General features: G+C 38.3%; 1 protein-coding gene and 1 long non-coding RNA gene across 11 annotated transcripts in view; both read right to left on the bottom strand.

The window, feature by feature from the left end:
- Positions 1-4,082: 4,082 nt before the first annotated feature.
- Positions 4,083-25,675, bottom strand: part of LOC100984084 (zinc finger protein 33A) — a 46,221-nt gene continuing 24,628 nt past the window's right edge. For 7 of the 10 annotated variants that reach the window (XM_055092662.2, XM_008967548.4, XM_008967536.6 and 4 more), the window contains one exon: positions 4,083-9,093. In XM_055092662.2, the coding sequence (XP_054948637.1) occupies positions 6,911-9,007 (2,097 nt within the window). In that variant the 5' untranslated portion in view covers positions 9,008-9,093 and the 3' untranslated portion in view covers positions 4,083-6,910. The remainder of the gene's footprint in view (positions 9,094-25,675) is intronic. The other 3 variants (XM_055092663.2, XM_055092660.3, XM_008967543.6) reach the window with 1 other exon arrangement.
- LOC129393199 (uncharacterized) lies at positions 11,988-23,982 on the bottom strand. Its single transcript, XR_008619908.2, has 2 exons — positions 23,929-23,982; positions 11,988-23,632 (listed from the first exon to the last, which is right to left on the bottom strand). It is a non-coding gene; the product is annotated as an uncharacterized LOC129393199 (long non-coding RNA).

Genomic DNA, 25,675 nt, shown 5'->3' with positions numbered 1-25,675 from the left:
GCATTTTGTATATATTTACATGCACCTCTATGCACAAAGCTGCCCTTTTTGTTATAAATAATTTTTTGTCAAGTTCAAGCCTCTTGGTTGTCTTTGTCTGTCTCCTCTCTTCCATTCAAGTGGTACCTTCCGAGAATACACCACGGATTACCAAGCTATGTCTGCTTCCACCGGTGCCTTAAAAATATCCTTAAAAAGGAAATGTGATTTATCAAGATATCTGTCTTTCCCACAGTTCCTTCATTCATTTGTGCTGTCTCCTTTCCATGTGAACCTGTGGGACCAGTCAGAATGCCTTGCTCTAGTTCATAGCTTGTATCTGCAAAGATGCCAGTCTGTTATTACTACACACGGACACAGTTGCATTTTGCTTTAGGGTTTCTTTAGAGTGTGCATACTCCAAACTCACTGTTTACTTCCAGATGATCGGCACAGGATACTTTTCCTCTTTTTTTTTTTTTTTTTTTTTTTTTTTGAGATGGAGTCTCGCTCTGTCGTCCAGGCTGGAGTGCAGTGGCGCGATCTCAGCTCACTGCAAGCTCCACCTCCCGGGTTCATGCCATTCTCCTGCCTCAGTCTCCCAAGTAGCTGGGACTACAGGCGCCTGCCACCACACCCAGCTAACTTTTTGTATTTTTAGTAGAGACAGGGTTTCACCGTGTTAGCCAGGATGATCTCAATCTCCTGACCTCGTGATCCGCCCACCTCGGCCTCCCAGAGTGCTGGGATTACAGGTGTGAGCCACCGCACCCAGCCTTTTGTTTTTTAAGGAGACAGAGTCTTACTCTGTCACCCAGGCTGGAGTGCAGTGGCATCACCATAGCTCACTGCAGTCTTGAACTCCTGGGCTCAAGCAATCCTTCAGATTGATTCTATTAACTGGGGTATTACAAATCTCTCTCCCAACCTCACCTCACATACACACAGGCTGCATGCCCATACACACGCACTCATAATAGTCTCACAGTTTCCCCTGAAAATAATCTGACAAATGTCTTACGCAGCATTGGGACCATGCCGTTAGGTGTTCAGTTTGATTTTTTTCAATAGTGTCCCAACATATTCCTCATGTGCAGAGATGAGAGTGTAGCATGGCCAAATGCCAAATTTCCAAGAGACATTTTGTCTTCGTCCATTTGTGTGAACCATGGACTATAACAAACCACCTGAGACTAGGTCGTTTATAAACAATAGAAATTTACCTCTCACAGCTCTGGAGGCAGGAAGTCCAAGATGAAAGAGCCAGAAAGGTGAGTATCCGGTGAGCGCCAGGTCTCAGCTTCCAAGGCAGCCCCTCCTTGCTGTTTCCTCTTGAGGGGAGTGACACTGGGCCCTCACATGTCAGAAAGGGGAGGGGCAGAAAGGGTTCTAGCGTGTTCTCTCCAGCTGGCTCCTAAGATCACTAATCGTTCATGAGGTAGAGCTCTCATGACCTTACCACCTCCCAAAGGCCAAACCTTTGCAAGCTATTGCACTGAGGATTCAGTTTCAACATGACTTGTTTTTTGTTTTGTTTTGTTTTGAGACGGTCTTGCTCTCTTGCCCAAGCTGGAGTGCAGTGGCACCAACTTGGCTCACTGCAACCTCTGCCTCCTGGGTTCAAGCGATTCTCCTGCTTCAGCCTCCCAACTAGCTGGGATTACAGGCACGACCATGCCCAGCTAATTTTTGTAGTTTTAGTAGAGACCGGGTTTCACCATGTTGGCCAGGCTGGTCTTGAACTCCTGACCTCAAGTGATCCTGCCGCCCCGGCCTACCAAAATGCTGGGATTTGTGCTCGGCCTCCCAGAGTGCTGGGATTTGTTGAGCCACTGCACCCAGCCTCAACATGACTTTTGGAGGGGGCACAAACACTAAAAGCATATTGGATGTCACAGTCACTCTCCCTATGTTCAAGGTAAGGTCATGTAGTCTGTGGCCCAGGTGTAGGCCATCAGGCCCCATGATTGCAAGGTTCACCCTGTGGCATGCTGGCAAGCAGCAATGCCAGGCCACGCTCAGGCACATTGGCAAGGGGTTTTGCATTGGAAGGGCAGGAGAGTTACTTCCTCTGGTAATCTGGGGAGAACTGGTATCTTTTTCTCTTCTCATCAGCACCTGGACCATGGGCCACCATGCATGTGCATCTTGACACGCTTAGGGGTCAGGAAAGCATGTGTGGTGGCAGCAAGTGAAGGAGCAGCACAGGAAAGGGGTGTAGGTACTACCCATCCTGAATGCCTCATTAGGCAACTGGAGGGCCACACTCACCTCCCTCAGTTGTCTCCTGCCTTTCCACAAACCTCACAATAGGCCATCTGCATGCACAAGCCAGGGGTGTGCAGTAACAAACAATAGTCTATAGGGATGTTCCATGCAGCCAGTGATGATAATCAGAGAGCTCCAGCCAGACCTTTGGAAAGTGGGGCTCAAATGCTGATCAGTTCGTCACTGTACAGTGACTGTCAAGTGCTGTACAGTGTGGTCACTACCTGTACAGGTGGGAGCCTCAGAGACCACCTGCCAAACAGGCTGAGCCCAAGTCAAGTCATGAAGGGATACAGCCAATGGGTGAGCACTCTTGTCCTGTGCACAACAGCATTTTAGAATGGGAAGAGATGCGACACTCACCTCCCCCAAGAAAAGTGCATTACAGCACAGGCCAAGTGCAAACCTGCCAGCAACTGGTGGTTCTGTCCAAGAAGCCTTTGCCATAATATGGAACCTGTCAGTTAGCTAAGAGCAGTTAGTTAAAATTGGACTGGATGACCCTGGCTTCGGATGGGCCATCCTGTTTATGCCAATGGTTGTAACTGGTTCCTTTTCACCCTGATGGTGAAGGAAGGATCCCCACCCCAATGCTATAGAAAGGTTGAACACTGAACACCTGACACTGGACAGATAAGATCTAGGTGAGTTTGTCAGTCACACCAACTCTCAGAAAGGTGAGAAGGACACCACATGCTGGGCAGAGCCACACAGGGTTCGACTAGGGAGCAGAGTGGAAAAGGAGGGGTTGTGGCGAGCAGCTGTATTATCCAGAGTACAGTGACCCCTGTTTGCTGTGGGAGGATGTGAGGGGTTTGGTGAATAATTCCAAGAGCTGGCAGGGAAGCAAATCTTACTACTTAGGAATAAGCAGGAATTGTGCCTGGCCCCCCTGACAAGGAGGACTGTCTGCTAAGTTACCTCACCTGTGGAAGCAGAGTGGGGATGGAAATTAGGTTAGGTCATTTGAGGCCCTATTGGCTTCAGATGTCAAGAGAACCAAAAATACTAGTCCTTAATTTCAGGTCACAGTTACCATAATTTAAAATATATTAAGGACGTACAAAAGCAATTCAATTGTTCATTAATGATGATTTACATGTTCAGTCAGAAACATACAACTGACAAAAGAACACCTTAGTACAGAAACAAGATGTTCCTCAGGGTTGGTTGGTTGGTTATTTATTTACTTGATACACTTCATTTTTTAGAGTAGCTTTAGGGTTACAGAAAGTTGAGCAAAAAGTATAGAGAATTCTCATATAACCCTTTCCCCTCCCATCTTCCACAGGCTCCCCAATCATTAACATCTTGCATCATTATGGTTCATTTGTTACAATTAATGAGCCAACAGTGATACATTATTATTAACTGAAGTCCAGAGTTGACATTAGGGTTTACTCTGTGTTTTCCGTTCACTGTTTTCCATTCTCTGCGTTTTGACAAATTACAGTACCCTAGAGAGTACTTTCACTGCCCTAAAAATCACCTCTCTACCTGCCATCCCTCCTTTCCCCTCAACTCTCAGCAACCACTGGTCCTTTCACTGGCTCAACAGTTTTGCCTCTCCCAAAATGTCATATAATTGCAATCATACAAAATAGAAAGCCTTTTCAGATTGGTTTTCACTTAACAATAAGCATTTAGGGTTTCTCCGCGTCTTTTAATGACTTGATGTCCAATTCCTTTTTATCATCTACCTGAGGACTGTATCCTGCAATCCTGCTGTAATTGCTTATTAATGTCAGCAGGGTTTTTGTTATTTAGAATTCTCTACAAAGACAATCATGTTACTTGTGAACAAAGTTGTATTTCATCCTTTCAAATCTATGTGCATTTTATTTCCTTTTTTTTTTTTTTAACACTGCATTAGATAGCACTTCCAGTACAATGCTGAAAAGCAGTGGTGTGGTGTTCCTTGCCATGTTCCTGATCTTAGTAGGAAAGTGTCTAGTTGGAAACATCAAGGATGATGTTAGCTGTAGGGTTTTTTGTAGTATGTTCTTTACCAACTTGAGTAAGTTCTCCTGTATTCCTTCTGTGTTGAGAGGTTTTAACATGAATGGATATTGGATTTTGTCAAATGCTTTTTCTGTACCTATTGATATGATCGTATTTCATCTTTGAGCAGCTAATGCATGCAATGGATTACACTGAATATCAAATGTTGAACAAGCCTTGCATTCCTGATTTGCTAATATTTTGAGGATTTCTGCATCTGTGTTCAATGGAAATATTGATCTGTAGTTTTCCTTTCTTGTAATATCTTTGCCTGGTTTTGCTATTAGGGTAATACTTTGGCCTCACAAAATGAGTTGGGAAGTGTTATCTCTGCTTTTATTTTCTGAAAGAGATGGTAGAGACTTGGTATCATTTCTACCTTAAGTATCTCAAAAACACATCAGTGAACCCAGTTGGTCCTGGCACTTTGTTTTGGAAAGTTTCATTATTATTTTTTGAGATGGAGTCTCATTCTGTCACCCAGGCTGCAGTACAGTGGCACAATCTCGGCTCACTGCAACATCCACCTCCCAGGTTCAAGTGATTCTTCTGCCTCAGCCTCCTGAGTAGCTTCGACTACACACGCATGCCACCATGCCCAGCTAATTTTTTATATTTTTAGTAGAGAGGGGGTTTCACCATGTTGACCAGGCTGGTCTCGAACTCCTGACCTTGTGATCCACCCGCCTCAGCCTCCCAAAGTAAAGTGCTGGGATTACAGGCGTGAACCACTGCACCCGGCCTTGGAAGGTTATTAATTACTGCTTTGGTTTAATAGATATATATGCCTATTGAGGTCTATCTTGTGTGAGCTTTGAGAGAATGCGTCTTGCAAGGAATTGGTCCATTTTAGCTAAGTTATCAAATTTATGGACAGAGTTGTCCATGTTTCTTTCTAATCCTTTTGGTGACCATAGGATTAGCTGTGATGGCCTCTTTCATTTTTGGTATTAGCAATATTTGTCTTCTGTTGGTTCTTAAGCTAGCTAAAGGTTTATCAATTTTACTGACCTTTTCAAGGAACCAGTTTTGGGTTTTATCGATTTTCTCTTTTCAATTTCAATGATTTTTACTCTAACGTTTTTTCAGGTTACTTTGGATTTAATTTGCTCTTCTTTTTCTAGTTTCCTAAAGTGGAAGCTTAGATTACTTGTGTAATCTAGGATCACCAGACTGTATAATCTTAGATTATTTGTATGATCTGATCATGTAATATAGTGTACAATCTTCACACTGTCAATAAAAGCCCCACACCAGCTTGATTCTGGTTCTGCTCCAGCTTCAACCCTCCTCTTCATATTCTCAAAAGTCTGAGGGCCCAGATCCCTGTCTGGGGACAATGAGCCTTGAAATGACAGTCCAACAGCCCTGGGCAGCCCTGGGCTGTATGTGTGGGCCTTTCCAGGGCCCTGTCTTGGAGAGCAGCTGCTTAAAGAAAATTTGGACTATCACTTATGCTGAAGGCTGGAATGTTCACATATGTACCCTAGGCACTTCATGGCATGGCATGAGCCACAGGTAGGAAGAGAAAGGGAGTAACATGGAGGCAAGCCTAGATCTTCACATGTACAGGATAGATTTTTTTTAGATAATTTGTTATTTTGATTTATACCTTTTAAATGGATAAACATTAGCTCTGTGGGTCTCCTTTTAAATTGTTTCAGGACATGACAAATATCTGGGATGGGCCTGATAATGTAACCACTACTAAACTAGGATACCTACTTCCTATTCACAATTACGTTAAATTCCATTATGCATATGAAACACACGATTTATATCACATACCACTTATACATATGTAAGTCTTTTGAACTTCAGGGATAATTCGCAGATGTGCTTAATGCTATTGCCCTGATTATTCAATTTATCTGTGCTTTAAAAAAACTTCATAGTCAAGTGGATGCAAGGGATAGGGTTGCAGGAAGCGTGTGGTTATTAATACAAAAAGGGAACTACTTGAGGCTAAATCCTTTGTAATCCTGATACAGTACAGATCTCAGATTCCTTTTCAGTTCTGTAAACTAATCGTGTTGATGGTTACTCAAATGTAAAAGTGGTAAAAGTTTGATATAACCACACACACACACATACACGTACACACACACACAGAGTGCATGCAAACCATAGTAAAATCTGACTAAGTCTGTATCTACCAGCAAGGTAACATCGATTTCTTGGACTTGACCATATACTATGATTATACATTATCCTTAGAGGAAGTTTGGTGAAGTGTACATGGGAATTCTCTCTACTCATTAAACTTCTTGTGAGGTTATTTTAATTATTACCTTTTTTTAAGTTCTTAAAGCTTTACATTCCACAATATACATCTATAAATTATTGTTAGGTGCCCTAAAAACTATTATGGCATCAAACTCAAAACATAACTTGTCGTATTTTATTTCTAAGCAAAATTTTCACTTTAGATTTCTTAAATTGACAATTTTCTCCTCGGCGTAAATTCTAACATAATCTTATTTGCATTTTTTCCAAAAACTTTCACAAATTCAAAAAAATCTGTAAGGTGTTATGCCCGTATTAACCATCTGATATTACATAGAATATCACTTCCTAACAAAAGCTGTCCTATAATTGTTGTAGTCTATGGGTTTATCCCCTACTATTACTTTGGAGTAACATAAGGCGAGTTTGTGGATAGTTACTGAACATTCAGGATGTCATCAGGGCTTTCTCCATAGTGTGAATACTCTGAGGCATTATGGAGGCTGACTTGTGGCTGGAAATTTCTAATATCCATTTCATTCACAAGGTTTTCTCCTATATGTCTTCTCTGATGTACAATGAGATTTGACTTTTGAGAGAAAGTTTTCCTGCATGTGTTACATTCATAGGGCTTTTCCCCTGTATGTGATCTCTGATGTTGAGCAAGTTCTGATTTACGGTAAAAGATTTTTCCACATTCATTACATTGACAAGATTTCTCTCCTGTGTGAGCCCTGTGATGTACTGTGAGTGATGATTTGTGCCTGAAGAATTTCCCACATTCATTGCATTCATAGGGTTTCTCCCCCGTGTGCTTTCTCTCATGGAAAATAAGTCCTGACTTTACACAGAAAGATTTTCCACATTCATTACATTTATAGGGCTTTTCTTGTGTATGGGTTCTCTGATGTACAATTAGAGCTGACTTATGGCAGAAAGCTTTTCCACACTCATTACATTTATAGGGTTTCTCCCCTATGTGAATTCTCTGATGCTGAGTGAGTTGTGACTTCTGGTAGAAGGTTTTTCCACATTCATTACATTCATAGGGTTTCTCCCCTGTATGTGTTCTATTATGTTTAGTTAGGTATGATTTATTGTAAAATATTTTTCCACATTCATGACATTCGTAGGGTTTCTCCCCTGTGTGTGTTCTATAATGTTGAGAGAGGGTTGACTTATGGCTAAAGAATTTCCCACATTCGGGACATGCAAAGGGTTTCTCCCCTGTGTGTGTTCTCTGATGTACTGTGAGGTCTGACTTCAAGCAGAAGGTTTTCCCACATTCATAACATTCATAAGGTTTCCACCCTGTATGAATTATCTGATGCCTGGTGAGTAATGACTTGTGGTAGAAAGTTTTCCCACATGCATTACATTCATAAGATTTATCTCCTATGTGAATTCTCTGATGCTGTGTAAGATTTGACTTTTCACTAAAGGATTTCCCACACTCAAGACATTCAAAAGGTTTCTCACCTGTGTGAGTTCTCTGGTGTACTTTAAGGTGTGAAGTCACACGGAAGGATTTTCCACATTCATAACATTCATAGGGTTTCAGCCCTGTGTGTGTTCTCTGATGTTTAGTGAGGTCAGATTTCTGGCAAAAAGTTTTCCCACACGCATTACATTGATAGGGTTTCTCCCCTGTATGTGTTCTCTGGTGTAATGTGAGGGCTGACTTATGGCTAAAGGCTTTCCCACATTCATTGCATTCAAAAGGTTTCTCCCCTGTGTGTGATCTTTGATGTTTAGTGAGGTTTGACTTATCCCAGAAAGCTTTTTCACATTCATTACATTGAAAGGGTTTCTCTCCTGTGTGCACCCTCTGATGCCGAGTGAGATGTGACTTCTCCCAGAAAGCTTTCCCACATTCATTACATTCAAAGTGTTTCTCTCCTTTATCACCTTTCTGAAGGTGTGACAGACACAATTTCCTCCTGAAATTATTCCCACTTTCACCACAATCATAGTGTTTCATAGATACCCCATGTTTAGAAAGGGTGGACTTCACACATAAGAACTTCTCACAATCACTAAATTCATAGTGATTGTCCTTTGACGGAGATATCTGACGGAACAAGAGGGATGAACTATCACACAAAGTTCTCCCAAATTCATTATAATCACAGTTATTCTCTTCTGCGATCTCTCTCTTCTGTGTATTGAATACTGCCTTTTCAAGGAGGGTTTCCTGACATATACTGTATTCAAAATTGTGCTCTAAAGTTTGAATCTTCTCATGCTGCAAAGTCTCCTCATGATGACTCAGTGTGTTCCTATTTTTCAAAACTTCATTTTTCTCTTGAGTATGAGTTTCATCATGCTTAATATTGAGTAACAATTTCCCACAGGCATTAAATTCATCAGACTTTTTTCCTAAATAGTTTATCTTACTGATAACCAATTCTGAAACAGTGTTGAAACTCATTCCACATGAATCACACTGACAGAACATTTTTCTGGAAGGAAAAGAGCTTACGTCCACATTAAATGGTATTCCTATTACATCACCTTGTTCCTTAGTCAGCATTTCATTATTGATGAATACAACTTCCCACAAATGTTTAGATTGGTTTTCTTGGCTCCTCTCTTTCAGGTGATCAGCTGTCCAGACTTCTAGAAACAAGCAAAATTAATCTTACCATATAAATACCAAAACATTTCTTAGGGAATGAAATCGCTATACAAATGCCCCATGTTGTAGCTGACTGGTTTTTTGGCCAGTTTCCAGAGATGAACATAATTGCAAGTGCATATTTTTTGTATTTCATGGGTTTGGGGTGAAAAAACAAAAACAAAAACCAGAAACAAAAGTCCTAGGCTAGTGGAAAAACAGAGAGGAATTTAACTATTGAATGCACACATTTGGTTTCTAGTGTAAGAAGAATAATAGCAACTGCTTACATCTGCATTTCCCCATGCATCCCCCCAAAGAATTATAAAGGTCACCATAAGTGGAGCAAATAACACTATCTATAACAATCCATGACTTTAACATAACTAGGAGATGGAGAATATTACTAATTTCAAATCACCACTAAGCAACAGATACTCAAATACAGCAAAAAGTGACAGCCCATGCCTACAAAGAGAGTCAGCCAGAGACTGTGGTGATTACATGGAATAGAGGAGACACACAGCCCAGAGAGGATGAAACACAAAACTACTCCCAGAAAGGGAAAGTTTCACTATGAGTGGGAAAATACTCAGAAGATGTCTGAGTTCACGTAGATTAAAGCTCAGGTTAGCGGGAAATCCAAGAGAAGAGACTTGGACTGTATGCAAACTAAAGAGGCGAAGGGTAATCAAACTCAGGAATGAAGTTGTAAAGAGGACAGAGTAATCACAGAAAATAAGACTTGTAATTCAAGTCTTATTAAGACTTATTAAAGACATTCCTTATTAAGGAATCTGTTATGGACTAAACTGTGCCCCTCAAAAATGTGTATGTTAAAACCCCAACCTCCAGTGTGACTGTATTTGAAGATGGGGACTTTAAGGAGATTAACTAAGGTTAAATGAGGTCATAAGGGTAAGACACAAATACAATGGCATTGGTGTCCTTATAAGAAGAAGAGGATACTGGAAAGCACATGCATGAGCTCTCTTTCTCCCCCAACCCACCACCCCCAACCACTGGTCATATGCACAGAAAAAAGGCTGTGTGAGGACACCAGAAGAAAATGCCATCTGCAAGCCAAGGAGTGAGACCTAACCAGAAACCAACCCTGCTGGCACCTTGACTTTAGACTTTCAGCCTCCACAATTGTGAGAAAATTTATTTAAGCTACCCAGTCTGTTGAATTTTGTTACAGCAGCCTGAGTAAACTGATACAGAGCCAAAGGGGAAACTACACTTGACTGAAACTTGAATAAACAGCATTGCAAAGGAGAATGAAACAAGAAAAAGCAGCAGCAATAATTTTAAAAGAGTAAGAAAAAAGAAAATTGGATCAGAAAGAAAGTTCTGGATAAAGACGGTCTACAATTAAATAAATAAATAAAATTATATATGTTATTGCAGTCCTTAAAGAAGAAAAAACAACAGAATAAATCTAATATTAAAAAGTATAATCTAAGAAAACTGTCCAAAAATAAAAGACCTGATCCACATATTCAAAGGAACCATCATGAACCTGGGAAAAATGTTCAGCAACAGTTTTCTCCAAAACATATCTTAATAAAACTACTAGATGTGAAAATTGAAGAAAAAGTACTCTGGACAAAAAGACCAAGTCTCAGCAAACTTTTACTTTGAGTCTTGAAATCAGGTAATCCTATCCATACAACTCAGCTTTTATTTTTCAAAGTTTTAGTTATTCTAGTTCCTGTGTACTTCCACATAAAGTTTAGAATTACGTACTCAATTACTACAAGAAATCCTGCTAATTACTACATGGAATTATATTATTTTGAATCTATAAGTCATGTTAACGACAAAACATGTTAGCAATATTGAGCTTTCTGACATAAGCAGGGAGTTCCACTTGTTTAGGTCTTCAATTTCTCTCTGCAGTGGGTTATTGTTTCTAGTGTGGTCTTTCACATCTTTTGCCAGACATAGCTGCAAAAAAAATATTTTTGATACTATTGCAAATGGAACTTTTAAAAATTTCAAGTTCCAATTGATCACTGCTAATATATAGAAGTAAAATTCATTTTTATATATTATTCTCCTGCCACCTAGCTACACTTAATAATTATAGTCATTATTTTTCCCATTCTTTTTCTTGGGTGACTCCACTAGATTTCCTACATAGATAATCATATCTTTTGTGAATAAAGACATTTCTACTTCTTTTCTATTCTAATCTCCTTTCTTTTTCTTCCCTGGTTATACTAGGTAGTATATATTACACTATCAAGTATGGGTGGACATCCTTGTCATGTTCCTGATATTGGAAAGAAATCATTCTGTTGTTCACAATTATATACAATGTCAATTGTACATTTTCTATAGATGACTTTTATCAGATTAAAGAAAGTTATCTTCTATTCTTCATTTGAGAGTTTTAATCAGAAATGGATGCTAAATTTTGTCAAATGCCTTGTCTGCATATATTGAAATGGTCACATGGATTTGACTTTTTTTCTGTTTTTTTCTTTTTAATACAGGGCAGAGATGACTACATAATTGATGGGGCCAGTGCAAAATAAAAATGTGAGGCAGTTACTCAGAATGTATAAAAAGAAGTATAGTAAAAGGTAAAATAAATTATGCTTTTTTCTTTTAATATATTTTATTACTTGTAAAATGTAATAGGTATAATCGTAATATATAATAACAAATTTACAAATCACAAAAAAGTTTTGTTGTAATAACTTTAAATGATACAACAATTACTAATAGTTTTTAATATGATATCTTGATTGATCATAAGATTTTCTGGCCCTCTTTTTGCAAATTCATTTAAGTCATCAAAATTTATATTTTTAGCAACTTTATTTTCAATATATAATTGAAAGTAACATGTATTCTTGGCAAATGCAAGGTAAGTAATTTTTGCTCATTTTTAATTTTGAGAAGGTTGATTTTTCAGCTGATGCGATCATTAGGAACCTGTTGGTTCTTTATACGTTGTGACAATATGGGTTAAATTTCTGATTTCTGATACATTATTGCACAATAAAAGTTAAAAAAATACAAGTTTCAGTATATATAAAGACTGGAGTAGCAGTTCTCTGAAATTAATTCTTCGTGAATATTAGTTTTGTACAAAGCAGAATTCAATTTTACATGTAAATTTATACAATGGCATTTTAATGTTTCCTCTGACATTTCCTACATCTTGTACAAGAAACCAAAAATGGCTTCATGATTTGCATATATAACTGGAAACACCTGTTTATGCAGTGTATTGCTGTATTTTCAAATGTAAAAAAAAAAAAACTATTTTTAAAATTGACTTCTTTGTTAATACTTGATTCATCCAAAATTTTATATGAAAATCATGTTCTCTCCCATCAAATGAAATTCCTATTTCTAAGCCTGTGGATATTTGCTTTGCAATGTTGCAGCAGTTCTTAAGACCAGAGAATCTACACTCCAAAGAATTCTAGGAACTGCCTAGTGTGCCTTAACACAATGTCCACAAGTATGCTTTTATTTTCTAATACTTTACTGACAATGGTGACTGCCTGAAAGCTGGAAGTTACTGCCCCAGTATTCAGCCCAGAAAATTAGTATTTCCTAAGAATGTCAGAGGGACAGGCTCAGGGGAGAGACAAGCAAGCCAGCCTCACACTGCGGGTCCTCTCTGGGGTGCAACTGTTTTTGAGTTTGCTGCTGCTGCAACCAATGCAGACAAAGGTCATGGCCCTGGCTACCCACACACAATTCCAGGACACTCCCAGGCCATACTACACAGACCAACAGCTTAGTAGGGCACTGCCTCTCAAGTATCCTGTCTACTTGCACACATAGTCCAGTGTCCATCAGACTTTACATACAAATCACAAGTTCAAAGATAAAACTGTGAAGAACTTCAAGATGGCAACAACAGGGCATTAAGCCAAGTACAGGATCCCTTCTTACAAGAGTGCAGCAACATGTGACTGCACAGGTCACCTAGCTATGAAGTTGGCCTAGACACAGGGAATTACACTGACTGCTTTTCAAATGTTGAAAAAGCCTGCCAGGGATTAACCACATTTGGTCATGAGGTATTAATAACCATGTTATACACCACTGGTTTCCAATCCCTAGAGTTTTTGAATTTATGTTCATGAAGGACACTGGTCTATAGCTTTCTTTCCTTGCAGTGTCTTTGTCTCGTTTTGTTATTAGGGCAATGCTGGACTCAAAGAATTATTTAGGAAGTATTCCCTCTTCTTGAATTTTCTGGAAAAGTCTGTATAGAAGTGGTACTATTAATTGTTTGCTGGAATTCACTACTGAAGCATCTGGGGACCTGGGGTTTTCTTTGTGGAAAGGTTATCTATTTGTTTTGAAGTAAGCAGTAGTAGCTGTTTATTTGAAGGAAACTGTTCATCAAAATCGTCAAATTGATAACTTACAGATATAGTATTTCCTCACTTCCTTCATGATATCTATAGAATCTTCAGTGATTCATCATTCTTATTTTTGATATTGATAATCTGTTCCACCTAGAAGTTTATCCATTTTATCGATCTTCTCAATGAAACAGCTTTCGGTTTCACTGATTTTCTCAACTGTTTTTCTGGTTCTACAGATTATATTGTTCTCCATTTTGTTTTTTGCTATTTCCTTTCTTCCTCTACTGTATGGATTTGTCTTCTTTTCTACATTCTCAAAGTGGAAGTAGCTAAGACCATTGATTTAGACCTTTCTTCTTATCCAACACAAGTTAAACTTCATACATGTGTATATTAGATATATACATATACATAAATACATACACATATGAAATTCCCTATATGTGAAATTTACACATTAATATACATTACACATAATACATTATATCCCATATATGAGAAACTTCATATATGCATTTACATATGGTAGATATATACGCACATAATACAAACACACACAATGGGTACTTGTGTTGCCTAAGAAAGATCTCAAATCAATGACCTCAGGTGCTTCCACCTTAAAAAGCTAGAAAAAAGCAAATTAAACCCAAAAGTAAGTAGAAAAAAGGAGTAAGGATCAAAATGGAAAACAATGAAATCAATGAGTATTATAGGTATTTTATATTTGCTATACCTAAATTTCCTATATGTAAATCTCCCATAAATTCTGTTTTCATTAACCCAAAGTTCAAAATACTTTCTAATTTCCCCTTTGAACTCTTCTTTGAAGAATCCATTATGTAGAAGTATATTCAGTTTCCAACTATTAGGGATTTTATAGATAGTTCTGTTATTGATTTTTAACTAAATTTAAACCCCTTATGGTGGGAGAAAATACTCTATATGACTTCAATCCTTTTACATTTATTAAGATTTGCTTTATAATCAAGAATGTGATTTACCTTTGTTAATATATTCATTCATCTGCCCTTGAAAAGAATGTATATTCCACTGTTTTATTTGGGGAGGAGGGTGCAGAAGATATTTTATAAATGTCAATTAAGTTATTTAGGGTTAAGTCTATTATATCTTTGCTCCTTTTCCTTTTCCTGTTTTATCAATTATTCAAAGGATGCTAAAACCTCTGATTATAACTGTGGATCTATTTCTCCTTCCAGGTCTATCAGATTTTGCTTCAAATATTTTGTAAATCCATTACTAACCTAAAGCTTAGGATTGTTAAATCCTCTCGATGAATGGATCTCTATCAATATGAAAAAAATCTTTATCACTGGTATTCCTGGCTCTGAAAGCTATTTCATCTGACTGTCACATCACTGCAGCCTTGTGAATAATTTTACCATTCTATATCTTTTCCCATTCTTTTTGTTTATCTGTCTTTGAATCTAACATGTTTCCTTTGTAGGCAGCATGACTGGATCTTACTTTTATTTATCTTATCAAGAAATCTCTGCCTTTAAATGGGGTGTTTTAGACCATTTATATTTTCTGTGATCATCAATGTTTATAAAAGCTTTTGCAGTGTACTTTTCAGAAATAGTACATATATGGATCTTCCAATAGTATATACTTTACTTCTTTTTCACAGCCTTTTTAGGCTATGATAGTCATATATTTTAAATATGTTATAAACCCCACAATACATTTGATGTTATTTTTGTATAAAGTCAATATACTTAGAGATTTACATGAAGAAAAATATCTTGTATACATATCCAAGTAGTCAATATTTCCTGTCCTTCATCCCCCTAGGTAGATCCAGATTTCCATCAGACATCAGAACACCTCTTGTGGTGCAGGTCTGCTGGAGAGGAAATCTTTCAGCTTTGTTTAACTGGAATGTCCTTATTTCTTCACTGTTTCTTATAGCTATTTTTACTGAGTATATAACTCTACGTTAAGTTTTTTTGCTTTTAAAACTAAAAATAATGTTCTACTCTTTTCTCTGTTGCCTCATTTAAGGAGAAATCTGCTATCAACCTTACCTTTGTTCCTCCATAAAACATGTCCTTTGTCTCTGACTGATTTGAGGATTTCATTTTAACACTGATTTAGAGCATTCTGGTTATGACTCATGTGGCTTAGTGTAGTTTTCTTCATGCCTCTTGTGCTCAGGGTTTGATGAGCTTCTTAGATCAGTAAGTTCCCATCACATTTGGACATTTTTTCATCATCTCAAAATATTGTTTTCTGTTCTTTTCCCACTTTCCTTTTACAGACTCCAATTCCATCTGTGTTAGAGACTACTTGAAGTTCTCTTAAAGCTCACAGGGGCTTGCTTTTTTTTTTTTTTTGAGACAGAGTCTTGCTCTATTGCCAGGCTGGAGTGCAGTGGTGCAATCTCGGCTCACTGCAACCTCCGCCTCCCATGTACAATGATTCTCCTGCCTCAGCCTCCCGAGTAGCTGGGACTACAGGCGCCTGCCACCACGCACAGCTAATTTTGTACTTTTAGTAGAGACGGGGTTTCACCATGTTGGCCAACATAGTCTCGATCTCTTGACCTCGTGATCCATAGGCCTCGGCCTCCCAAAGTGCTGGGATTACAGGAGTGAGCCACCACACCCAGCCCAAGGGCTTGCTTATTTTTCACATATGTTTTTTCTCTGTTTCATTTGGATGGCTTCTATTACTATGTTAAGTTCAGTAATCTTTTTCTTCTGCAATGTTTAAACTGCCATTAGTTGTTGCCCTATGTGTTATTCTTTTTTTTTTTTTTTTTTTTTTGGCGGCGGGGGGGGGAGACGGTCTCACTCCATCACCCAGGCTGCAGTGCAGAGGTGCAATCTTGGCTCACTGAAACATCACCTCTCAGGCTCAAGTGATCTTCCCACCTCAGCCTCCCAAGTAGCTAGGACCACAGGCATGCACCATCACACCCAGCTAATTTTTTTGCTGTTGCATTTTTGGTACAGACAAGGTTTCACCATGTTGCCCAGGCTGGTCTCAAACTCCTGAGCTCAGGAGATCCTTCCCTTGGCCTGCCAAAGTGCTGGGATTATAGGCCTGAGACAACAATGGCTGGCCATGTATTTCTCATGTCAAGCATTATAGTTTTCATTTCTAGAAAAATGATTTCTATCTTTTCTGTTATACTGAATTTTGATTTTTTTTTTAAATCTTCCATGTCTCTACTTAAGTTTTAGAACATATGGAATCCAATTATAATACTATTTTCAATGAACTTGTCAGTTAATTCTAATATCTATGGCAATTCTGAGTCCATTTCAATTTCCTGGTTAGTCTCTTTGAGAAAGCTCATGTTTTCCCACATGTCTGTAAGTCCGGTAATATTTCAATGGACAGAAGACTGAGAGTTTTACTTGTTTGGATGCTGGGTCCTTTTGGCTTCCTATAAGTATTTTTGTGCTTTTTTCTAGGATGCACTTAAGTCACTTGGAAACAATGTGACAGTTTCAGGTCTTGCTTTTATGATTTGTTAGGCAAATCTGGAGCAGTGCTCAGTTTGGGGCACATTACTCCTCACCACGGAGAAAAGACCTTTCTGAACACTCTACCCAATACTCTGAATTACGAGTTTTTCTACTCTGGCTGGCAGGATCAGTCCTTTTCCAGGCCCTATGTGAGTATTGTGTACTGTTCCCTTTGATTCTTTTCAAAAGTTATTTCACTCATTTCCTCATATACATGAGCCGATTAGTCCTTTGCTGAACATTCATGGAGGCCCCTTTACAGATCTCCAGACCTCTCTCTGTGTGCATCTATCTCCTGCAAGCCACCAGTGCTCCTCAACCCCTACAGCTTCATATTCTAGAAAAGAACTGCCAAAAGGCCTTGAGCCAGCTTCCTCCACCACCCCAATTAAAATATCCAGCCCAGTCATGGCAGTCTGAGAATAGCGGAGTACAATGCCCACCTAGGTCATTGAGAAGAGATTCCAAAAGAAACCAAGAAGACCAGAGACTACTGCCCCAACCCAGATCCCTGATCATAAAGCACAGTATCACTCACCCAGAGAAAAGCAAAACACTGCTGTAGCCTCTAGATACTGAATAATGGAGCAGGACTCTCACCTAGGGCCAGCTGTAAGGACAGAGAGTTCCCAAACTCTCCTCCAGAAAACTCACTTTGTTCAGAGCAGAGTGTGGGTGAGTGCAAGCGTAAGGTCACCCTCAAAAAGAATGGAAATTCAATGATAACCAATTAAGAAGAGGGTGGCAGTTCTATGACAGCAACAAGCTAAACCACAGACCAACTGAAAGTTTACTGGAGAGAGCAAGGGAAAGAGATGGCTAAGAAGAGACATCCAGGGCAATTAGATGTGTTCCTATCTACCAGAAACACTCATACAAACACATACACAGATTTTCTACAGTAATGATTTTTAAATTTATGTTTTCTAGGAGGTGACTTTCAGAATGGCAACATAAAAAGCAAACTCAAAGCCTCAAAGACAACCCTCTAGAAGGAACCCAAATTTAACAAGAGCAAACTAAGAGCAACACATGGTCCAGGACAGTGTTGAAAACAATAGAGCAATACGTCAGCAATCAGTAGCGGCTATCAGCAAAGTATAACAGCAACAGAGGCAGACAGGCTAACACAGCAATCACAGAAAGAGACACTCAAAGAGAGCACTGTTAACACCACTGCCATCCCAAAGATAGTGTGCATTTCCAAGGAGGAGCCCTCTGACAAGCAACATCAGTGAGAACCCAATGGGAGTGAAAAAGCTTCTCTCAAATAGTACAGTCAAGTCACCTAAATAAATAACAACAAGCCCTAGAGAGAATAGAGGAACCAGTATCTAGAGGAAGCACAAAGTATTCTCTAAAATGTCTATACTTCAACAAAAAAATTACAAGACATACAAAGAAACAGGAGACTGTCACCTATATACAGGAAAAACAACAGGCAACAGCAACTGCCCTTGAGAAGACCCAGCTATCAGACTTAGCTGACCTCAAAGCAGCTATTATAAATATGTTCGGGCCAGACACAGTGGCTCACACCTGTAATCCCAGTACTTTGGGAGGTCGAGGCAAGTGGGTCACCTGAGGTCAGGAGTTCAAGATCAACCTGGTCAACATGGTGAAACCCTGTCTCTACTAAAAACACAAAAATTAGCTGGGCGTGGTAGCAGGCACTTGTAATCCCAGCTACTCTGGAGGCTGAAGCAAGAGAATGACTTGAACCTGGGAGGCGGAGGCTGCAGTGAGCTGAGATCATGCCTCTGAACTCCAGCCTGGGTGACAGAGCGAGACTGTCAAAATAAAAAATAAAAATAAATATGTTCATAAGGAAACACTACTTAGAAAAGGGAGTATGATGATGCCTCATCAAACAGAAAATATCAATAAGAAGACAGAAAAGAATACAATGAAAATTCTGGATTCAAAAATTATAACCGCAATGGAAAACTCACTAGAATGACTCAACAAAAGATTGGGCCAGGCAGGGTGGCTCATGTCTGAAATCCCAGCACTTTGGGAGGCCAAGGCAGGTGAATCACCTGAGGTCAGGAGTTCAAGACCAGCCTGACCAACGTGGTGAAACCCCGTCTCTACTAAAAATACAAAAAAAATTAGCTGAGTGTGGTAGCACACGCACCTGTAATCCCAGCTACTCTGGAGGCTGAGGCAAGAGAATTGCATGAACCTGGGAGGCAGAGGTTGCAGTGAGCTGAGATAGTGCCATTGCACTCCAGCCTGGGCAACAAGAGAGAAACTCCATCTCAAAAAAAAAAAAAAAAAAAAAAGAAAGAAAAGAAAAGAAAGGTTGTAGCTGGCAAAATAATCAGTAAACTTAAAGATGGATCAATAGAGATTAAGTAATCTAAAGAACAGAGAGAAATAAGAGTGATGAAAAATGAAGAAATGCTCAAAAAAATGAGGAACACCATTAACTACACCAATATATTCATAACAGAAGTACCAGAAGGAGTGGAGAAATATCAAGTAGCAGAAAAAATATTCAAACAAATGAATGGCTATGCTCACCTTGCAACACATATACTAAAACTGGAACAATACCAAGATTAGCGCAGCAGCTACACAAGAATGACACACAAGTTCATGAAGTGTTGCATTAAACAAAAAAAAAAAAAAAGAGGCCAAAAACTTGCACATCTGTTGACGAAGAGAAAATCTTGAAAGCATCAAGAGAAATACAACTTCTCACATGAAGGGAATGTCGTAAGATTAACATATGGCTTCTCATCAGAGACTACGTAGAGGCCAGAAGGAGGCAGGATGACATATTCAGTGACTGAAAAAAAAATTTTTTTTTTTTTGCAATGAAATACCTTTTATTCATACAGGAAATTATTTCTTTGATCTTCACCACAATACTGGTGGAGTTGTTGGGGGGAGGTGGGGAAAATATTGTGTTCCCAGTTGTCAAATAAAGAAGCTAAGGCTTACAGAATTTGACCTGGGGTCACACAGCTATTTTTTTTTAATTTTATTATTATTATACTTTAAGTTTTTGGGTACATGTGCACAACGTGCAGGTTTGTTATATACGTATACATGTGCCATGTTGGTGTGCTGCACCCATTAACTCGTCATTTAGCATTAGGTATATCTCCTAATGCTATCCCTCCCCCCTCCCCCTACCCCACAACAGTCCCTGGTGTGTGATGTTTCCCTTCCTGTGTCCATGTGTTCTTATTGTTCAATTCCCACCTGTGAGTGAGAACATGCTGTGTTTGGTTTTTTGTATTGTGATAGTTTGCTGAGAATGATGGTTTCCAGCTTTTTTAATAACCTGTCGCCTAAAATAGCAGAACTATTTGCAAAACAGAGGGTGAAAATTAAAAATCCTCAAATTAAAAAACAAATAGAAACCAAAAAAACTTGAGAATCCATTGCAAGTACACTAACCATAAAAGAAAGAAAAGAAGTTCTTTAGGGTGAAAACAAGTGATTTCAAACACTAGTTCAAATCCACAATTATTGTGGGTAAAAGCAATGATACGAGAGAGTAAAAAAGGCACATTTTTTCTCCTTTCTTTTCCTACCCAATCTAATAAGCAAATATGTATAAGTCAATGTTTATAACTGTATTGTTGGACCTATAACATATAAAAATGCAATGTATTTAACAATAAGACAGGCCAGGCACAGTGGCTCATGCCAGTAATCCCAACACTTTGGGAGGCTGAAGCAGGAGAATCACTTAAGCCCAGGACTTCAAGATCAGCTTAGGCAACATACTGAGACACCATCTCTAAAAAATAATTTGTTTAATAAGCTGGGCACAGTGGTGCACACCTATAGTCTCAGCTATTCAGGAGGCTGAGGTGGGAGTATTGTTTGAGCCCAGGAAGTTGAGGCTGCAATGAGCTGGGATCCTACCACGGCACTCCAGCCTCGATGACTCAGAGAGACCTTGTTTCAAAAATAAATAAATAAATACATTGATAAACAAGGAAACAAATAACAAAGCAAAAAAAAAAAAGAATAAAGCAAAAAAATAGAGTGGCTGGGTGTGGTGGCTCACACCTGTAATCCCAGCACTTTGGGAGGCCAAGGCAGGCAGATCACCTGTGGTCAGGAGTTCAAGACCAGCCTGGCTAACATGGCAAAACCCCATCTCTACTAAAAACACAAAAATTAGCTGTGGTGGCACATGCCTGTAATCCCAGCTACTCGGGAGGCTGAGACAGGAGAATCGCTTGAACCCAGGAGGCAGGAGGTTACAGTGAGCCCAGATGGTGCCACTGCACTCCAGCCTGGGCAACAAAGCGAGACTCCCAGGGGAAAAAAAAAAAAGACAGAGGAACAAATCTGTGCCAGAGTAAGGAAATTACACTAGATGGTAACTCTGAATCCACACAAACAAATGAATTGAAGCAGAAATGATGAATAAGAAGGTTAGTATAACAAACTCTACGAATAGATACTTCCTATCTTTCTTTCAGCTTCTTTAAAAGACATCAACGCATGAACACAGGGAGGGGAACAACACACACTGGGGCCTGTTGAGGTGTAGGGGCAAGGGGAGGAAACTTAAGAAGATGGGTCAACCACCATGGAACACATATACCTATATAACAAACCTCCACATTCTGCACATGTATCACAGAACTTAAAGTAAAAAAAAAAAAAGCAACAACAAAAAAAAGCCATCAAATGACATAAAGTAACAATTACAGGTTGAGTATCCCTTATCTGAAATGCTTGGCATCAAAAGTGTTTCTCACTTTAGATTTTTTCCAAATTTTGGAATGTTTACATTATACTTACTGGTTGAGCTTCCCAAATCCAGAAATCTAAAATCTGAAATGCTCCAACAAGCATTTCCTTCGAGCATGTTGAGCATGTTGGCACTCAGTTTCAGATTTGGGAGCATTTGAGATTTTCGGATTTGGAATGCTCAGCCTGCATACAATGTACTGTTGGGTTTTAAATATATATGTAATATATATAAAAATAACAAATAGAGAAGAGAAAATAGAGATACATATAAGTAATGTTTCTGTATTTTACTAGAGTTAAGGAAGCAGAAATCTGAAGTAGATTTTGATAAGGCAAGACTTATTAGGTAAGTTCTAGAGCAACCACTAGGTAAATAAATTTTCAAAGGGACATCGTAATTTTAAAAATTAAAATGTTATACTAAAATATATTCATTTCATGTTGTATACACATAAACACAGAGAGTGGAATGAGAGACACTGGACACTTGGAGGGGTGGGGAGGAGGGTGAAGGATAAGAAATTACTTGATGGGTGCTATTCTGCTGATGGCCACACTAAAAGCCCAGACTTCACCTCTATGTGCTATGCCTGGGTAACAAAACTGCACTTGTACCCTCGAAACCTATAAAAATAATAAAATAAAATATATTCATGTCATGTAAAAGAAAGCAAAAGTAAAAGGAATAGAGTACCAAAAAAGCAGGAGACCGAAAACAAAAATGGCAGAGGTAAAACCAACTACAGATGCTCCTTGACTTACGATCAAGTTACATCCTGATAATAGTCAAATTAGTTGAAAATATTGTTTTTCCACTTAAAATGGAAATACATTCTAGTAAGGACAGAAAAAATAGTAAGTTGAACCTCTGTAAATCCTAAACATACAAAGGGGTTTCAACCCAAAAAACCTATTGAAAAGTTAAAAAATCATAAGTCAAACCATTTTAAGTCAGGAACCATCTGCATAGCAATAACAATAGGAAAAAGGGAATGATTTGAAAATCCAATCAAAAAGCAACAATTCTCAGGTTGTCAAAAGTGTGAAAATCCAACCATGTGCTGTCTATAAGAGATAGATACAAACAGGTTGAAAATTTGAAAACAGAAAAAGATATATCCGGCACATGGCACCTATAAGGCTGGAGTAGCTATCCTAATATCACACAAAATACACTTTAATACAAAAATTTTACTAAGGATAAAGAGGGGAATTTTATTAATATAACAATAAAAGGGTCAATCAATAAAGGAGACATAACAATTCTAAGCATATGTACTACTAACAGAGCCTCAAAGTATGTGTAGCAAAAACTGACAGAATTAAAAGAAAAAAATATACAAGTATACAATACTTATTGCAAACTGTAATATCCCATTTTCAATAATGGTTAGGACAATTGGGCACAATATAAACATGGAAACAGAAGATATAGATGACACTCTAAAGCAACCAGATCTAAGAGATATAGACAGAACATTCCACTCGAACAGTGGAGCAGGTATTCTTCAAAAGTACACATGAAACATTCCCCAGAATAAATTTAAAATGATTCTCTGACCACAGTCAAAATTACAAATCAGTAAGACAAAGGAATTTTTAGAATGCACAAACATGCAAAAATTATACAACACATTCCGAAGTTAAAAAAAAAAAGTTAAAGAAGCAATAAGAAGGGAAATTAGAAAAAATGCTTTGAGAGAAAAATGAAGACATACTCAAACTTATGGAACACAGATAAAGCAATCCTTAGAGATTTGTAGCTGTAATAACCATATTTAAAAAGATCTCAAATCAGTAAACTAATTTTCCACCTTAAAACACTTGGACAGGAGCAGCAATACAAAACCAAATCAAGCAGAAGGCAGGAAAGCAGAAAGATTATAGAGTAAAAATTAATGAACTAGAGAACAGAAAAACAATAGCTGATTCCTGGAAAAGATCAACAAAATATACAAACCTCTAGCTAGACTGACCTTGAAAAAGAAAAAAAGAGAGAGAAGGTTCAAATTACTAAAAGTAGGGATTAAAGATGTATTACTAGTACTCTTACAGAAATAAAAATAATTACAAAGAATGGTATGAACAATGTATGCCAACAAATTATTTAACTTCAACAAAATGGAAAAATCCATAAAACAAAAACAACTAAAACCAACTCAAGTAGAAAAAGAAAAATCTGAAAAGACCTATACAAGTAAAAAGATTGAAGTTGTAAATTTAAAACTCCCCATTACAGGTGGGATGCAGTGGCTCATGCCTGTAATCCTACCACTTTGGAAGGCCAAGGCAGGTGGATCACTTGAACTCAGGACTTTAAGACCAGCCCAGGAACATGGTGAAACCCCATCTCTACAAAAAAAAATACAAAAAATTAGCTGGGTGTGCTGGCATATGCCTGTAGTCCCAGCTACTTGGGAGGCTGAGGTGGGAAAATTGCCTGAGCCTGGGAAGTCAGGCTGCAGTGAGCCACGACTGCACCACTGCACTCCAGCCTGGGCAATATAGTGAGGCCCTGTCTCAAAAAAGACAAAAAACAGACAAGAAAACTTCCCATTACAAAAAAAAAAAAAAAACCCAGATCCATAAGGGTTCACTGGAGAATTTTATCAAACATTAAAAAAGAATTATCAATTACTCAAAAACTCCAAGAAAATAAGAAGAAACACTTGCCAGCTCATTCTATGATCCCAATACTACTACTCTGGTACCAAAATCAGACATGAAAAAACTACAAATGCATGTGTCATGATTACAGACCTATAAATCCTCAACAAAATACTAGCAAATTTCATCCAGTAGTATATAAAAAGGATTACATACAATTATCAAGTGTGATTTATCCTAGTAATTCAAGTTTGGTTTATCATTTGAAAATCAATTAATACACCACGTAAGTAGAAAAGAAACAATAACCACATGATCATCTCAGTATACAGAGAAAAAGCATTTAACACAATCCAATGACCATCTTCTCTATAAAAACAATCAGCAAATCAGGAATAGAGTTAAACTTCCTCAGCCTGATTAAAGGCATCTACAAAAAGTCCACCACTAACATCATACTAAATAATGAAAGGTACAGTGATTTTACTCTAAGAACAAAAAGAAGACAAGAATGTCCTCTTGCTGGTTACACATCACACAGGAGATTCTAGTCAAGAAAAGCAAGGGGAAGGGGAATTTAGATTGAAAACAAAAGTGTAACTATCTGTATTTGCAGTTGACTACTCATGCATATAGAAAATCTTAAAGAATCTGCTGAAACACTATTAAAACTAATAAAAGAGTTCAACAATGTTGCAGGGTGCAAGTTCACTAACAACAAACAAATCATAAATGAAAATTTAAAAATAATTCTGGCCGGGCATAATGTCTCAAGCCTGTAATCCCAGCACTTTGGGATGCCGAGGTGGCTGGATCACCTGATGTCAGGAGGTTGAGACCAGCCCAGCCAACATGGGGAAACCTCATCTATACTAAAAATACAAAAAAGTTATCCAGGCATGGTGGCATGTGCCTGTAGTCCCAGCTACTTGGGAGGCTGAGACGCAGTGAGCCGAGATCGCACCATTGCACTCCACCCTGGGCAGTAAGAGCAAAACTCTGTCTCAAATAAGTAAATAAATAAAATAAATTCCATTTACAATAGCATCAAAAAGAATAAAATACTTATAACTTTAATCAAGAAAATACAGAGCTTATAGTCTGAAAACCACAAAACAATGATGGAAGAAATTAAAGACAGCCTAAATAAATGGAAAGGCACTGAACAGTGTTCATATGGTTAAGATGGCAATAACTGCCAAATTAATACCTAAACTCAACACAATCCCTACCAAAATCCCATCTGCCTTTTTGGAGAAACTAACAAGCTGGTCTAAAATTTCATGTGGAAATTTAGGGAACTGAATATAATCAAAACAATCTTAAAAAAGAAGTAGAAAGTTAGAAGACATACACTTCTCAATTTGAAAATTTGCTACAAAATTACAATAATCAAGATGGTATGATACTGG

Source organism: Pan paniscus, chromosome 8, assembly GCF_029289425.2.
Source record: "Pan paniscus chromosome 8, NHGRI_mPanPan1-v2.0_pri, whole genome shotgun sequence".
NCBI lineage: Eukaryota > Metazoa > Chordata > Mammalia > Primates > Hominidae > Pan > Pan paniscus.
Note: the sequence above shows the minus strand (reverse complement) of the source record. Positions and strands in the feature narration are given on the sequence as shown.